The sequence below is a fragment of the Athalia rosae genome, chromosome 1 (genome assembly GCF_917208135.1).
Source record: "Athalia rosae chromosome 1, iyAthRosa1.1, whole genome shotgun sequence".
Taxonomy (NCBI): domain Eukaryota; kingdom Metazoa; phylum Arthropoda; class Insecta; order Hymenoptera; family Athaliidae; genus Athalia; species Athalia rosae.
The window spans coordinates 22,634,729-22,652,098 of record NC_064026.1 but is presented as its reverse complement, the minus strand read 5'-3'; the positions used below and the strand labels follow the sequence as shown (position 1 = coordinate 22,652,098).

Sequence of the window (17,370 nt, the reverse complement as noted above, 5' to 3'; positions counted from 1 at the left end):
CTTCATTTTCGATCGAAGATTTTTTCAATTTTTTTTTCTCACAGATTCCTCGAGCACCCCATATTGCCCCGCGTTACCCTAATAATTAAAGTTTTTTTCACGTGTTCGCGGCAACAGTAGTCGTGTACGCCCAGCGATATATTTGCGTTGGCGTAACCAATTGCAAAGAAATCGGCGTGCGGTGTCGGTTGAAAAAGCTCTGTTAGAAAAAAAGTGTAACGAATCGCTTCCGTTAGCCAGAAATTAATCACTCCAACTTTCTCAGTCATGCGCTTACCGCAGGCTCGTTCGCTGGTGAGGCAGCGGCAATAGTGGAAGTACACAGAAGTAGAAGCTCAGAGAGCCAACGACACGAAAACGACTTATAGCTCATACAGTCGGCTAATCTCTAGGAAGTCCCCGAGTAGAGTTACTCCCCACGTGCGTACTATATGTACAGCATTTCCCCTACCGAGCTTTTTCGTAGCGCGTTCCGAATCCCTAGTCCCGAAGTCTAAACACCGCGGCAGAAGCAGCTGTATTTAGCTTGGTACGAGGCAATGGCACGTTTGCTCGAAGAGACTCCACGAGAAGATTGCGCGTAAAATATATGGTATAGGAAAAGAGACGTCGTCTACGTAGCGGTGGCGCGTTGGGTACCAATGGAAAGGAGAAGGAAGGAAGGAAGGAAGGCAGGAAGAGCGAGGGCGATAGCCGAGACCGGAAGTTGGTACCCAGGTCTTTTCATGTGGCGCGTGCTACGGCGATGCAGTTGCAGCGGCGTTGGTCGTCTCTTGCTCTCTCCCTCTTTTACTCATTCTACGTCGACGGAAGAAGTCGACGACGTCTGGGAGCGTTATCGTCACGCTGCGTTACCTTTGACGACGACGACGACGACGAGGTTGAGTGACGTGGGGCGTGGGTGTACCACGAGGTGTCGTCGAGGGGAGCGATAAGGTAAGAGGTAAGAGAAAGGTGGAATGACGATGAATGAGAAAAAGAAATTTCAAACTAAATTAAACAAAACTCCTCTGTCGATGTAAATTTTCATAACTCTCGTATTGAATAATATGAATTCTCGCGAGGGTACATCAACGATGATAGGCGGTCTCAGCGAGTAGTTATCTATTTAGCGTTACGTTCCTGTGTAGACCCCACCTATCCGGATACACGCGTAACCATTTGCGCGTGCAGGTGAACACCTGCGGCGTAAATTTTTTGGTCAGACCGCGCGATTTTACAATTAGTTGGGTATCTCGAAACTGATAAAAGACCTGATGGAACGAGAGCGAAAGGATCCAAAGTTCGGCGGACTATGTGAGGCGGGGGTTGAGAAATTCGGGGGTCGGAGAATTCGCGTTTTGAAATTACGTTGATTAAATTCATACACAGAGTTAAAGCGGTAGATGGTGTAACTTGTGCGTGAGACAATGCACGCGCGATATCTACCAGTTCCATCAGCAGCGGTAGCGGAGGCAAAAGCAGTCGGAGAAAGCAAGGCGAGCGGGTACGAAGTAAGGTAAGACGAGGTATGGGCAAAAGGTAGGCGGCGGCAGACGGTGGGTGTCGTTTGTCTGTCTGTGTCGGCGAAGTGGGTTGTAAAGTCTTCCGTCTAATTAACTCTTCGTCTACTCCGAACCAGATATAGTTATTCAAGCTTTGTGGACTAATTATGCGGGCGCGATGATTTTTAATTAGTAATACGAACTATTGAGCAACTCATCGCACCGTTCCCACGTACTCGTTCGCGATCTCGTCCAATCCGAGAGGGATTGGATTTTGAAATTCGTGCGAATTATTTATCGAACTTGAAAATTCAACGACACATTAGCTCCAATATACCGGGGTAATTATAAACGGCGGGCAACAATTCCACAGAAAAAGGGAATAATAGATTTGAGCAGTGCGCGGGGGATAAATGCGAGCGCACGTGTCGAGGAAACTGCGGACAGGAGGTAGAGCGAAGGGTATAAGAGATGTGCACGGATCACGTCGGTGAATATGTAGAATTATCTCTCGTTCCTATAACGTGACAATTTCTACCTTTGTGGAATTGTAGAATTGCGGAATAGGATAAATATATGTACATGCCGGATACGTAGTTATTCGTCGCATGTATACCTATACATGCGAGGGATATACACAGTACGTAAATTGTAATAATGCAACACCAGACGTGGCAAAATCCCGCTTCCACCTTCACCGTCATCCCCTTCTCTTCCCATACGGAGGAGAGTGCATTTCCACTAGTTGTTTGCTAACGAGTTACGAAGTCCGGTACCCACCGGAAGCTGCTTGCGGTGTAGCCCAAAGAGAGACAAACCTCGGAGACCTTTTCATAACAAGAATTCTAAAAACTAAAAATAAAAAAATAAAAATAAAAAATGACGAGGACTCCAATTATCGCACTTCGCCATTTTGTACACAGTTTGCTTCGAACTAAATTTTTGCATCGACTTATATCGCAGGAGCATAAAATTTGATGCAGTTGCAACGTGTGTACGGATATTTCTATAAAAATTCTTTGTTCATTCGTGAGGAATTCTGAAGGATTTCTATGCGCGAGAATGGATGGATACCTAATACTGTCGTGATCGAGGAATTTAATTACGCATAGCGATCGTCGAGGTAGAAGTAAGAGAGTTGGAAGTTATGCCTGGAACATCAGCAGCGGCAATAACGTATCAACAGCGCGGTATTTTAATACAGGCGTAGGTTATTGGACGAGCTACCTAATTAGGATTGTTATCGGTTTATTAGTTGATTATGATAGATTGGTTCGTATATACATACGAGTTCTACCGTATATGGTACGTACGCAGTGAAAAGGTACGGTCACGTATTGCATAATTAATTAAAACATTATTCAAACAGCTCTGACAAATTCATCTTTATATTATGTGCGTGTGCGTATATACATAGGCCTGCACCCGAGGAGAGAGTAAAAAAAAAAAAAAATCTCACACCGATACATTAACAAAAAGACAAAGGACCGAAGATCCTTCAAGCATCGCTTCAGTAGCGCGAGTGAGAGAATGAAGAGCTGAAACTATTGAAATCTAATCATCGAGGATTTAATTAAAAATTCTCGTGAGATTAATAGCGCTAACTATGTGTAAGAGAGTACGAGTACACACGTACATCAATTTTGCGTTATTCAACGTTCCCCGTTTATATAACTTCACCTATGATCGGTCTCCTATTTTTATTATTTCTCGTGGCCCATCTTCGTTTTTATACCCAATCAATTTAGCCTGTCACAGGTGTCTAGAGTACCGTCTAGCGTCGACGAACGAACGGGGATCGGCTGGTAGGATATCGGTAAAAAACGTTTGGTAACCAAAAAATAAGAAAAGGAAAAATGACGAGTAACGATAATAGGAGAGATCGACGACCAAGTATAACAAGCTCGAGATGAGAGCCGAAAGCAATTCATGGGTATATATAAACGTGTACAAAAGTCAACGAACCTTCGAACCTTTGCATCCGTATCTTGAGTGTTTAACGCAGTTTAATCTGAATGTTATAATTTAAGAATTTACTTCGGAGATAATAATATCCATCCGTTCGATTACACATTGGCCGTCCCTCGTGAACGAAGGAAAGAGAAATAAATGAATAATAGATGTTCATTTATTTTGTTAAAAGAAACCTCGGGAACGAAAAAGTGGAGGAACAAGCGGGTGGAGAAAACTCTGGGGGTAAAAAGGTCTCCGGACCTACATTCTCATCAGATTGCTTAATGGCCCGCGGTCGTTCCTCGTCTAATGAATTTGGAAATTTTGGTAATCTTTATGGGTAATAAATTCGAGTGTTTCGAAGAGCCATTCCCAATAGTCGGGTAAGCACGAACGGAATTAATTCAACGGATTAAACTCACGGTATCATCTTTCGTTTTTCGATGCGGTACGAGATGTAGGTACATACCTGCGTACAAACCGACAATTAACAATTGCGACTGCACGTTCTACAAGTGACAGCAACTACGCCAGATTTCGAATTTTTTTCCATCAATTATTATCGGAGTGGGAAGAATTCAAGTTTGATTTAGAAACTTTGATAGCGTGGGGGATGGAGGTGATATTAATGTTGACCTAACACCACGATGGTCGAAGAGTCACGATACAATAGTATGTTCAGATATGATTCAGGCCATCGTTGATCGCGACGAAATTCAATCATTCGTATTCTACACTTAGCAGCGACGTAAGCTAGAAGGTATGTAATTTAGGAATGAAAGTCTTTCTTTTTCATTCTTAAAAAGTGTGGAAGCGGCGATATAAAAATCGGGGCCATCTCGTTCACAGCGCTAAAAGCTTTCTCCTCGCGAGGGTGAAGAGTGTAGCAATATAGGGGGTTCTGGAGATCAGTGCGGTCAGGGGCGAGGGGGGCTGCGCTGTTACAGAGGAGAAAGAAAAAAAAATACCATAATGAAGTTGTCGCGACCGCGTGTTAACGATATCTCAAAGCGGCGTGCTGCGGTGCTATACCAAAAGATCGGAGGAACGAAAAACCGAAAGCCTAGAAGCACGCGGTCTCTCTTCTGCTTTCTCAAAAACCCGCAATAAATATTGTTCTCGTTTTCTCATTTTTCTCGTCGACTTCGCTTTTTTTCATCACGAATAACCGTCGCTTCATTTTTTTCTTCCCTTACTTATATGTTATCACACTGTTCTACGTGTGAATCGACAAATTCTCAGAATAATCTGTCCAAAATTAAACACGAGTTTCACAACTCGAATGATAGAGAAATCCAGATTTATTCTTTCATAAATATAATATAAGAGCAAGAGATGTTATAGAATTGGAGGAAAAAAAAATCGAGTGTAAAAAATATTCGACGGATGCGTTTAGAGACTTCTCGAACGAGAAATTCGTCGGTGAGACTAATTTACACCCAGCTGATTAAATTGGACAGAAATTGGGTTATCATTGGAGTGTTTGGCCCTCGGCTACGTACGAGTAGCAATGGCGCATGGTAAATGGGATATAGCTAATATAAATTGGCATCGGGAAGCTAGTAAATAACATAAATCACGCCCTCGCATATATCGGTGCGGATACAAAGCCCGAGAAAAACGTCGACCCCCCTGTGCCAATTGAATCTCCACTCTTTTGCCATCATAAACTACCCCCGTAGCAACGCGTACAAACGCACGCAGCTATTACGGGCGTTAATGAGCTAGCGCGATCTGGAATTGACCCGACAGTAAGTATGGGTACATAGATTATAGGTATTATATGAAAATATATATATGTACGTAGGTGTTATACCGTTCGTGTGAGAACCGGGATGAGAAGAGAACCGGAGGAATATTACCTATATCCCAGTACGCAGCAGACGACGCGTCCATATGTCGCTACGCGCCATATGTGGCTAGAAGTCGGTGGCTCTATATGTATGTATATGAATGACATTATATTAATTGAATATGACGCCGGTACTCTCCCTGCAGCACCTGCATCGCTGCTAATATACTACCACCACTACTAGTCATTTCCTTATGCGTATGGACCACCGCATCTGTCGGACTTATTTATTACATCGATCCTTAGGTCGAGGAAAAAAAGAAGAAATTAAACGAATTGAGTCGGTAACATGTTCTATTAATATTTTCAACGGGTGGAAATGCGTCGATTGAATCTAGACAATAAAATCCATTGCGAAAATGGCCTATTTTTACCCCTATACGATGGTAGGTAGATCCGAATGGACGTGATACGTCGTTCGATATTTTCTTGTTGTACAACTCTCAGCGTTTTTGGACCGGTACCAAGGGTTGCGGGCTGGGTAAATAATTAGTATGATTCGATTACGAGAGTGAAAAGATCAGATTCGTTGACTGCGCAGCGAAGCGATTGGAATATCTTGAAACAACGCGACTATACAGCACTGTGCGCTGCACGATCACATTATCGTATTATAACATTCCAGATAATAATATACATGCTTCGAATATATTGTCATACGCGGCGCTACTATACGAGCGCACTTCGCCTCCAATTTAACTGCATGGTATAAATTCTCGAGCTATAGCGATGAATTAATAACCGTATTATGCATACATAGCTTTCATACTATCGTGTTTAATATCACAATACCATTGGATATGCATTTTCTCTCGATATTTTTATATTATAACCACATTTTTCTGATCACCGTGAAATTTCATTTCCAACGTACGGTACCGGTGCGTGGGACGCGAAATTTTATAAACTTCATTTTGCACCGCGTATATGATTATATGCTCGCTACAGTATATAACCGCAATTGCTTTGATTTATATCCTTCCAGTTGCAGAAATTGACGTTATAACGATATTGATAGTAATAATTAATTATAGTTATCACGGTCCTCGTAATATGCGCGGAAAATGAACAAACAAATTCCGATATCATACCCCCTTCCCTCGATTCACGTTCGCTACAATACCATAGAAAACTAAGTCTGATAAACGATTAACGCGATCCGCGGTGCGGCCACTAAATTAACCGCTGCAAATTATAACATATCGTTACTTCTCTCAATCGCAAGGATATATGTGCAAGTGATTCTGCACTTGCAAAGGTGCGATGCCGTAGAAACGGTATGGTAAAACGCTAGAAATCTTTAATTGGTGCTGTGAAAAAAAATCGAGAGAATCGTCGAGTCGAAATTGCTTTGCAACCACATGCCACATGGAAGGATACCTGCAGATAGTCGACAATAGATTCGATTCAACGTTGCGGTTCACGCCGCCTTTGCTGCAACTTTTACACGTCGGGGGGTAACGCGTTGCACGACTTCAGACGATGGCACTCATGGACCCGAGCGGCGACGCTGGTCGAGATTGAGATAACTTCGTACACTCGTTGTAATCGTAGCGTTACTAAAGACGCGAGCGCGTATTATCGCTGTTATTATAGCCGCGGAACGGACTGTATAGCAGAATCGTTGCCTTTGCATATTCCATATGCGTTTCTGTCCTAATTATCGATTACATTTGCAAAAACGATAATAAATAAATTCGTGCTGTGAATTTATGCGCTGGTATGTACGTACGCTTACATTTCAACGAAACGCAAGATAATTTCCATCAAAAGCACGAATCGATGTTTATGGACATCTAAAATGTACAATCGTTACGACGAACTCACACGAACGGTTGTACCGTAGATCTTATGTAGCTATGTGACCCGCACGTAACCGGAAAGAGTCTACATGACGGTGGTTTGAAGATGACAAATATTTACACCAAGTCGTGGTTGACGGCGGCTTAAAAAATTCGATAGGTTTGCTCGCCTGCCACCTAAGCGCGTGTAACGTATAAAGTACGTACTGCAGTACCTACGCCTCGAGTCAGCCTGTTTGCTCTGGTCACAGGTACAGCTAAGGTATATAGAAGTATATAAAGGTAGAAGGATATGTACCAGATGATTATAGCGTCGCACGAGTACTTGACGGAATTCTCGAGGTTTGGGTCATGAGGAGTAAAAGACAGAGTTGTGAAGATCGGAGTGTACTTGGTGACAACTTATGTCCGTAACTCGACACTGACGAAGAGACGTTCAACTTTTCTTTTTTACATATTATCTCGAACCTCGGTGGATCCTCCGATTTTCGTAGTTTGTTCGGAAACTTGAAAGTGTACGACGGAGAGACAGTGTTCTCACCGCTGGAGTCCAGAGAAACTGTGCCGCTCACATGGTGGGATGTCTATACTAGGCTATACTGTACCTAGGTGAATTGGAATTAAACAAGGCCAGTATTGTGGCATGTGGGTATACGATCCGAATCAAATGTCTATAAATTGTTCTCATACCGTTGCGGCTTGCTAAGAAGCCGAAGAAATAAAAAAAGCAGAAGAAGAAGAAGAAGAGACCCGGTCCACGATCTTAAGAATATCTCTTTCTTCGTCCCGAAAAGCATTTCTTATTATCTCGAGAACACTCCACTCTTGACCTTTAAACTATTCCAGGAATAAAGCGTGATACTTTTCAATGATTCTCTTCTACGGCGCGTATCAGTCGCCACTCGTCGTCGTCGCCCCTACTTACGTATACGGTACGTGAATAACAACCGTATATTTGAATATATCAACAGCTCCATGGTTTTCATCATTATGGCATAGACCACGCGGTATATAAAACTCAGCTGGATTACCCATTTTGCGTCCGAAGATACTTTGAAGTCGCCTTTGTACCGCGCGAGCGCGAGATTATTCCTTCAATCATTTCTACTACACAACGCGCACAAAGGAACATGACATTCCGAAATTGAAGAGGCGATCATACGATTCGTCTATAATTTTGTCGCGGTTCCAGACACGCTTCTAGATGCGGTGAGATTATTCTCCTCTCGTCTCGTGTGAACCGGATCTTAACCGTCTGCGGAAATCACTTCGTTAGCGCAGGTACATATACGTATATACGGTTTAGAGAGATCGTCTAACCATTAGGATATCTTCGCCTTGAACAATCGAAGCGAATTACTCCGGTTCACTCGCTGGTGGTAGCGTATTGATAATAATTCAACGTCTCTTAGTCGGGCGCGTGTGAACGCGCGAAGCCATCCCCCGAAGAGGTAGATACAAGTAGTGCAGCCACGTACGTGATAACGTCTCAATTGCCACATAGCTGTTGGCTGTTGCTGCTGTTTACAATTAGTATATAGTTGTTGGGATTGAACGCCGTCGAGATGGTCGAGCAAACGTGCCGAGAGGTTTTCAGCTAACGTCGCATATCGTGTCAACGAAGATACGCGACGAGGTAAGGAGGAAAGCGCTGCAGCTCGTTGAAACCTCGAAGTGAGAGAGGAGAGAAGTTAGGTGTTTTGGCAAGTGGTGCGGCATCTGTGCTCGGCTGCGAAGAGGTCTTCCCTAGACAGCTAAGAGGAGCATTCGCTCTCAAGAAACTTAGTATAGAATTATAGTTAAGTCGCTCCATACCCTGCCGTCTTCCCGCCGACTTAATGATGTTTGTTCAATGGACCCGCTTGGTCTTTCGCCTCGAGAACGAACGGCACGGTGTGCGGTCAGAGACCGAAATTTACCTGCAATTACAGCTGCGCAGTTTCAACCTCTTTTTCACTTCGTCGTCGAACAAAAACCCCACTGCAATTACACCGATATTTGGAAATAGATATGATAACGTTTCATCGTCGATCAGCAGAATCGAACGAAAGCAAAGAAGGATGGCCGGTTGACGCGTCGCGCTGAATAATTGTCGGAGTTCTCTCGAATTATTTGGAATAAACCTAGGGATTGATAGCGTGGTGTGGTGCACCCATACAACGAGTATACGTAAATGCGGGTACATCGCTGTTCAAGTACGGAACGAGGCATTTTATAGTTTAGCCATATATCAGCGAGGCGATAGCACCGGGCGCAATAAATAATAAATAGAGTCGTTTCACAGCTACAATCGATACAATTCTGAACTACTATATACGTATATCTCTACATAGGTAGCGAAGTTACATCGTACCTACGTTACTCGACTTATTCCTATTTTGCGTCCTCTCGTTATCAACGGAAACTGCAAGCTCGCAGCAAAAGAGTTCAGCTAGGTACGTACTATACCTGCCGACCCTGTACGATCGCATGTGATATAGTTACGTATGTGCACCATTCGCGGAATAACACTATTATATCATATCCAGTAACTTTATGATACGTATGTGCGTACAATATGTATGTACTACACGTAGTTGTATAGCGATAGAGACGTAATATACCTACTTATCCAGCGAATTATACCAGAAATGCATCACGGGCAGCGATGTGCCGCCGCTCCTGTGCCGAGCTGTAGTCTAACTCTGGGTACATTATTATGGAGCATCGCCGAGCGTTGGCTGTCGTTGGCCCTTGCACCAACTGTTATTCGAGTTACGAGTTACGCGTAACGTGTTACGTGTTACGTACGGTCTAGTGGTATACGTACACGTACAACGAACCGAGTGTATTACCTGCAGACCTCCGCTTTATACGTGTAAAGTATGTAGGTAGGTATACATATACGAGAATATATATGATAATGATTTAACGTACTACCCCTACCGCACTACTGTATTGTATGACTCGACACTGTACCGTGCATACTCGATAAATACGAATACGGAGGCATTGTGGTCTACAAAAAGTCGTTCGAACGGAATTAACGTCAATTACGCAAAAGGTAATCCGGTATGTGACGGACGAGCGAAGGTGCTGCGGAAATTACCAGAGAGTTCGTTGATTTCTAAACGTGTCCGACGAATTGGTAGCCAGGGTTGAGAAATATATTGAATAATACGAGTTGATGGATTCATCGATTTTATTACCTTCCTACGTGTCGGGTATCGTTGTCGATTTGTTTTTTTTTTTTTTTTTCTCTTTCAATTTTTCCTACTTTCCGATTCAAATTGGAAACTTTGGCCGTTATCGTCATGCGAACAGTGGTGAGATTTTACTGGATCGCGGTACAAAATGGTTAAGATAGAAATAGCTACGTCGTCGTAACTTGTCAATTTGCCTTGCAAGTTTTCGATTACTCACAAGATTACCGATCTCAAACTATCGATCGATCAAACCGTCGATCGATCCTTTGCCCTACGGGCACCCGTGCACGTATATAACCCTCATCGTTGCCTGCGCATTACGTTGTCTTTACTTTGATGATAATACCAGCGTGTAGCGATGGTCACGATGATCGATAGACGACGCAAAGACCCATAGCTAGGTTTTGCGATCTAGACATACCCGTTGTCGTTAGAATACGTTCTATGCGAGGGCAAAACTATAAATACGACTCAAAGTTAAGGTAGTCGTACACGGGTACAATATGTGAACCACAATTAACGGACGACGGGTATTTCAACCCCGCGAATATCGAGCTTCAAACGGTGTAAAACCAGTGAAATCAAAATGAAATTTCCAAAATTCATATTCCAAGGTCTCTGAACGTCAAACACAATGGAAGCAAAGCGTTCGGTACAGTGTGCGAATTGCTGAAGCTCGAATACGCGCAGTTATGATGTTATAACCAAGTAAATTGACGAAACAAAGCGAAAATCGGCAAGCTGTAACAGCAAATCGGCGCGGCGGTACAAAAGCGCGGTGTACGAGGGGTGTGTGCACGGTATTTTGCATATTTAAATTGAAGGTGCTCGATTCGTACGTCGACCGAGTGGATTGACAGGCGAGAGTTTATGCCAGTTTTTCTCGTTCGCTGCAGTATGGATATCCACACATACCACACTGTTCGTTTATATACACGTGTACACCCTTCGGAAGTATAGTTAACCAACTTTGTGAAAACTTTTTAGGAAAAATTTTCGGCACGAGAGAACATTTATTCAGTTATCAAAACCGCGTTGATTTTCGAGTTTTTAACTTCACGCATTATGGCATCGTACGCGTTAAATGTATGTAGGGCTGGGCGTGACAACACGGGGTACTTGAGAAAATTAACCCGAGCTTAGTGAAACTTAAATATGACGCAAATTCTTTCTCTTATTAGTATTCGAAGTAAATGAGAAAGATTTTCAGTTACCATGAGAAAAAAAATCAATAACTATTTTATTAGATATCAATAATAAAAATTGTATCAAAGTTATCACCATTAATACTTCTCTGAAATTGGTACAAAAAAACAAACAAATCTCAAAAATCCGGAATGATGTTTGAAGTCCTTTTCGATCATTTGTGAAAAATTGTTGACCATATTTTCGGGGTACCCCATTTTGCCCCACTACTCCGCTTCGCCCTGCCTTTCAAATCAGAGCCGGACAAAAAAATTTCCTGCCAATCAAGGAAACGAAACGTTTATTCTGTGACAGGATATAAGTATACGTGAAAATATTTTCTAACAAGACCGGGTAGTTGGAATTGAAAATATATATATAGACGGGCATAGGCATCGCTGTGCATAGATAGCACAATGGAAGAGCGAGGCAGGCGGAAAATTGGAGAGAGAAGAGGCATTTGTGCACCGTAAATATCCCGTGGAGAAACCGAAATAAACCTGCACCGGCAACACATAATGCAGTATAGGTACCGAGATAGGTACACTATAATATGGGCAGTATATGTATAATGTATGATGTATGTACACATGCGTACATGTACAGCGACTACACAACGGCGCTGCGTCCTCGCACTTTTTATATCCAAAACATTAAGACTAAATTTTTCCGATAACGTGGGAATATAGCTGAATAATTTGAAGGAATAGTAGCCCATCGGTGAAATTATAGTAGCCACCTAAACACGATCGACGTAAAGATAAATCCGACGATGATATGAGAAAAAGTAAAAGATTACAGGAATATGCCACATGGTTACATAAGTATAGATGCATTATAGGCAGCTCTCGCGTGTCCATCGGCTAAGACTGTCAGTCAGTCGCAGAAGTCTATATCTTTGGAGGGACGTCGCTGTATGAATTTTCATTTATTATTCATAGCCAGCAGCTATGTCGCCCTACCGCGGCGGGACGAAGGCTCGACTCACAGTTCGACCGTCTCTATAAAACTTCAGCACCTTAAGTTTTACCATTTATTTATTTTTCTTCTTTCATCTCACCTTCTAATGGTTATCTGATTCCCGAATGCCGTTTGAAAGTTATCCAAGCGGTGCGCAGTCGTAGTTTGTATCGGCCAATTATTCACGAATGAATTAATTCGTCTCGTGTTTGTTAAACGAGAAGAGGAAAATTATCTGCGACGTGCGGCATGGGGCAAGCACAATTATGGCGTGCAGATCGCGTACATGCGGACTGTGTGTGCGGGTGGTTTGCTACGAGCTAGCTACGAGATGTGAGCTTGTCAGAGATATGCGGAACGTGCAAAAAAGCAGCGGGTGTCGGAACGCAGCCTTTGGCAATGAAGATCACGGCTTTCTGCCATCTTGAGAAAGCAATCGTCGAACCGGCAATTTTCCAAAAGTGCTTCGAGACAACATTAAGGAGTAAAAGTTGGTACCGTGTACCCGATAGCTTCTTATGTGTATCCTTTTTATATCTGCTTATCCACGTGCCGACGCGATGAAATTTTATCATCGATTGATTATCAATGTAGAATTTCAGATCCGAAAACTTTCAAATTTGATTCGAAAAGTAATGAAGATTTGAAAAAGGAAAAAGAAGCAAAATTGTTCCGGCGGTGTTGGAAAGAATTTTCGATAACGTCGCGAAGAATAATACATCAGAACCGTGGGAAACGAATGTGTTTGGAACTTGGGTACGCGTACCTGTACCATTCGACGCACCGGTATATCCGAAGATATATTTATATAATTCATGAGGAAGGCGTTTGCCGAGGGTTAAGGTATCCGACCGAACAAGTCAGAAAATAGAATAAAGAGAGGGATCGTCGTCGACACCCGTGTGCAACTTGAGATGGGTTGTTACCGCCGCTTTCGCCTCGTTTAGAGCAACTCGATTTCGGAGTAAAACAAAGATCCTAATTTCGGTGTTGTACTTACGCGTTACGCGTCACGTTCACGGAATCCGTCCGAACTTTTTGATGCTTAAAATTCGGAGGTAGGGAAAGCTGCTGGAAAGCCAAAGAGCCAAAGTAGTAGGTAACTAACAAGTTCGAAATGTCAAGGGAGTATCTCGCGGCGGTGGATGTAGAAGAGGAAAAGGAAGTCGGAGACTTGGAAGAAGAGCACGTAACTCCAGAAACAATTTCACTTCCTCTGTATACCTTTATACTTGATATTTGGTTGGAGATTTTTCGCGTCTTTCACTCACATCAGTCGCAGCAACTTGAAGCTCTCAAAGTTTTCGGTTGAAATAATTTCTTTTTCCACTGTGAGATTAATTAATTCGAAAGTGAAAAAAAGGGGGCGGGGTTCGCGGTTGCGAGAGATGGAGGAAACCTTCAAGTGAACGCGCGGATAAAAGAAGAGTAAAACAATATGAAACGGGAACGTAGAAGTAATTGGGACAACAAAAATTAGAAAGGGTTTATGACGCTGCTCCAACCACGTTTTCATAACAATTACCTACCGCCCAAATGTGAATATGCAGATAATGGAAAAGGGTTGCTCACCTTTTGTTGCGACGACCAAAATGGCGAGGAAAAGTAAATACTCGCTCCCCTGGCACTGCATTTTCATAAATATCCAAAGCACTTGATCATAAAAATTTGGGGAAATTTTGACGTAAAATATTTATATCGATATTCGAGAGACAATAGATATTTATCCAGATCACAACATCCCCGGCATAATTATACTTTCACTCGATTGACCATCATCGAACCACTGGTACTGCGTTCACTTTTAAACATTATCACTCATTATCAGCACTGTGTGAAGTTTTATCTCACGTGAGACAACGCGAAGCGGTCGAACTTACGGACAATTCATACGGCTGAAAGCCCACAAGCTCTCCTTTCGGAGTGAAAAAAAAAAATACTCGGTAATGTTCGTACTATCGTGTTCAGTTCGTTCACCGATTAAAATTTGATTTCAGCGAATGAGAGTAGCTGAAAAATTTCACACTTCGAGTCCGTTCGTTGGAACGCGCGCCTCCGTTTCGGCTGGCTCAAAAAATGATCGTGTTCGGTGTCGGTGATCGATTCACAGATATCATTCGTTCGAAGGTATCGGTCGTTCGTACCGTTCGAACTTCGTATACACCTTATGTTCGTGTCGTACGAATCAGCTTCACTTTATATTTTGCGCGGGCGAGTTTGAATCCCACCGGGTTGCGACTGATCCGGCGACTGCAGCCTTTTCGAGGTATTTTCAAACTTATCACGATAACACGCGCGTAAAATTCAATGAGATTACAGTCCCGATGATGCCGATCTACCAAGATTCTGTCTCGTCTGAGAACTCGACGAACTGTCAACAAAAAGTTTCACATCAAGAAGCGTTTTTTCTTTTCCATGATTAAAATATTGCCGTTCTAGGCGGCAACGAGCACCCAATTTTCATCAAATGACGAACATTTACGTCAAATTCAAACGTGTAGTCACTACCAATCACAACAAGGACTCTGCATTCGTATGTTTTCCTATACAGGGTAGAAATCTGACACATGAACGACCAATCCTAACAGCGCGACGGCCGAGTCGCGACTGCAGATGCACAGATTCTTGTGCTGGGCCACGCGCCGCCTCGGCTGAAGTCGGTAGGTTCCGGAAAAAGCTCGGGAGCCACCGAGGAATGAATGTTCGTATACTCGAATACTTGGGGTATACCTAACTATGCTCAGATACTCATTCGAATGCCTAGCCGGCGCTGAGCGCACACGCGCTTCTCGTGCCACCCGCGGGGCGAGGCAGTAGGATTACATCGCGGGGATCGCCGGTCGGGTGGTTGAGTGGGTGGGTTACATTCTACAATAGAGAGGGGCTCGCCATCGTCGACAATGGATCGTTGTTTCATATTCTATTTATACCTTCTCATTTCTTTATACTCGGAAGTAAAATCTGGGAAATTTTTACCTATCAATCGATGGATGAGACTCGACGCCCGAAGGATTTACGGACCCTCAATCCCAAATCTTGGCGGAGCAGCCCTAGCGGAGAACCTTTGATAGAACTAACCGGAATTAATTACGATCGGCGGATGTGGATTTCAAGTGTACCAAATCATCTCATACGCGGGTCACAGTAAAATCGGATATCCTTAAGCTGATAATTTACGCCGACCCCTGTTCATGAAGCTTTTACTAATTACGCATGAAACGAACCTTTAATTTCTGGGGCGGAAAATTTGAAAACGTTGTTAAAATATTTTCAAACCAAAAGCTTGCGATATGAATTTGTTATCGGAAACTGAACTCGAATGACTGAGCTTTGTGCGCTAGTTATTTCTACTCAGATTGAGCTGCGGCTTATCGTTGAACCTGCGCGAACGATTGACAGTCGTTGGCATTATTAATCTTCGGAATGAAATTTATCTTTCATTAACCGCGTACGTACGCGAGTGGCTCAGGTCTCTGAAAATCATCGCGATGATTGATCGTTGCATTCGCTGAGCTGCTGACCTTTTTTTTTTTTGCTGTGGATATCTGCGACGCTCCAGTGCAGACTGCACTTCCGGAACTTGGACGTAGATAGTATTGAAAATTTGAAACCTTTAGGGCACCTGGAACAAAAGATTATTCTCAACGATCGAATTCGATCCACATTAAAGAGCTGCTGTTGCACAGTACCTATACATATAGCCAAGCGCATTAAACCAAACTCTAATTAGGTAAATCGATAATAGTAGATCAATTATTTGATCGTATATCATCGTTTATTTAACAAACGCCGACGAAAACATCTGCCCGGTAACTGACCCCGGCTATGTGAGCCGGGATTTCGGGTAAATCTATTGTCCGTAACGGGGTGAAATCTGGATTTCGTTTCGACGAAATAATATTATTTCCAATGATTTACGTACGGAAGTATCGAACGTATTTTTGTTTTAAAAATAGCGTGCGAATCGATACCGCGATGATTAATTGCCACGTACAAGAGATACTTCCCAGTCGTCTATCGAGGACAAAATATTCCCCGTTACTCGCATCATGGTAAGCGATTATTAATAGTTTAGCTAAAGGGGTGAATAAATTTGTTGCCAGACCGCCCACGCGGGCAAAGAGTACAGGTATAGATGAGTGCGGGATATAGTTTCTGCCGTCAAAGTATCGAATCATTTTTTAAAAAAATTAATCACAACAACGAAATATTTCCAGAGAGGAAATTGCGTCGATGCTCGTATCATATATGTTTGATTTTTTTTTTCATACACTTTTCCAAGCAATCGCCGCAGGATCCGGGCACTGACATTTCAAAATTGTCCTTGTCCACGTGCTTAAAGTGTCAAAACTCATTGCGCAAAATATGAATATCATTGGTCAGGTATCGAGTAAGAAGTTCACACTCTCTTCCCCTCGACTTGACCTGCAGCAAGTGAAAGGCGAGAGCGCTTATCGGGCGATCGTGAAGAGATATGTATCCGTCCCCTTACACGGCTATCTTTTGCCAGGGAGATCGAAATTTACAGATGGACAATTTTTTAAGTATACCGGGCAAAGGCTGGCCGCAGTCGAGGGTACTCGCGTGGGTGAGGGTATGTACATACATAACGGCGGAGACTCGTTTTACGTATAACGATTGTTCTTCGAATTTTTTTCGTTATTTTCACTACCCCCTTCCTTTTTTTTTTAACGTGAGTGGTACGAGGGCTCGTTCGGAATTGAAAAGTTTATTTTCCGGGATTTCATTAAGCGCGAAATCCCCGGATACTCGAGTGGCACTAATTCATTTCGAGGATTATCGGGTGGATTTCAAATCCTTTGGCTTTTCGTTAAAGAAGTAATTGTCTTGACCACAAGTTATTAACGGTATTGTTGTACAACGCACGCCCATAATACACAGGTACTTCGGAATTCATATGCCGAATAACAATATTACGATCCGATCTA

The 17,370-nt window shown here is 42.9% G+C and overlaps 1 protein-coding gene across 1 annotated transcript in view; it reads right to left on the bottom strand.

Moving 5' to 3' along the window:
- LOC105691399 (roundabout homolog 2-like) overlaps positions 1–15,045 on the bottom strand; it is a 210,167-nt gene extending 195,122 nt beyond the window's left edge. Inside the window, exon 1 of the mRNA XM_048650743.1 lies at positions 13,994–15,045. Within this exon, the coding sequence (XP_048506700.1) occupies positions 13,994–14,060 (67 nt within the window). The 5' untranslated portion in view covers positions 14,061–15,045. The remainder of the gene's footprint in view (positions 1–13,993) is intronic.
- Positions 15,046–17,370: the final 2,325 nt, after the last annotated feature.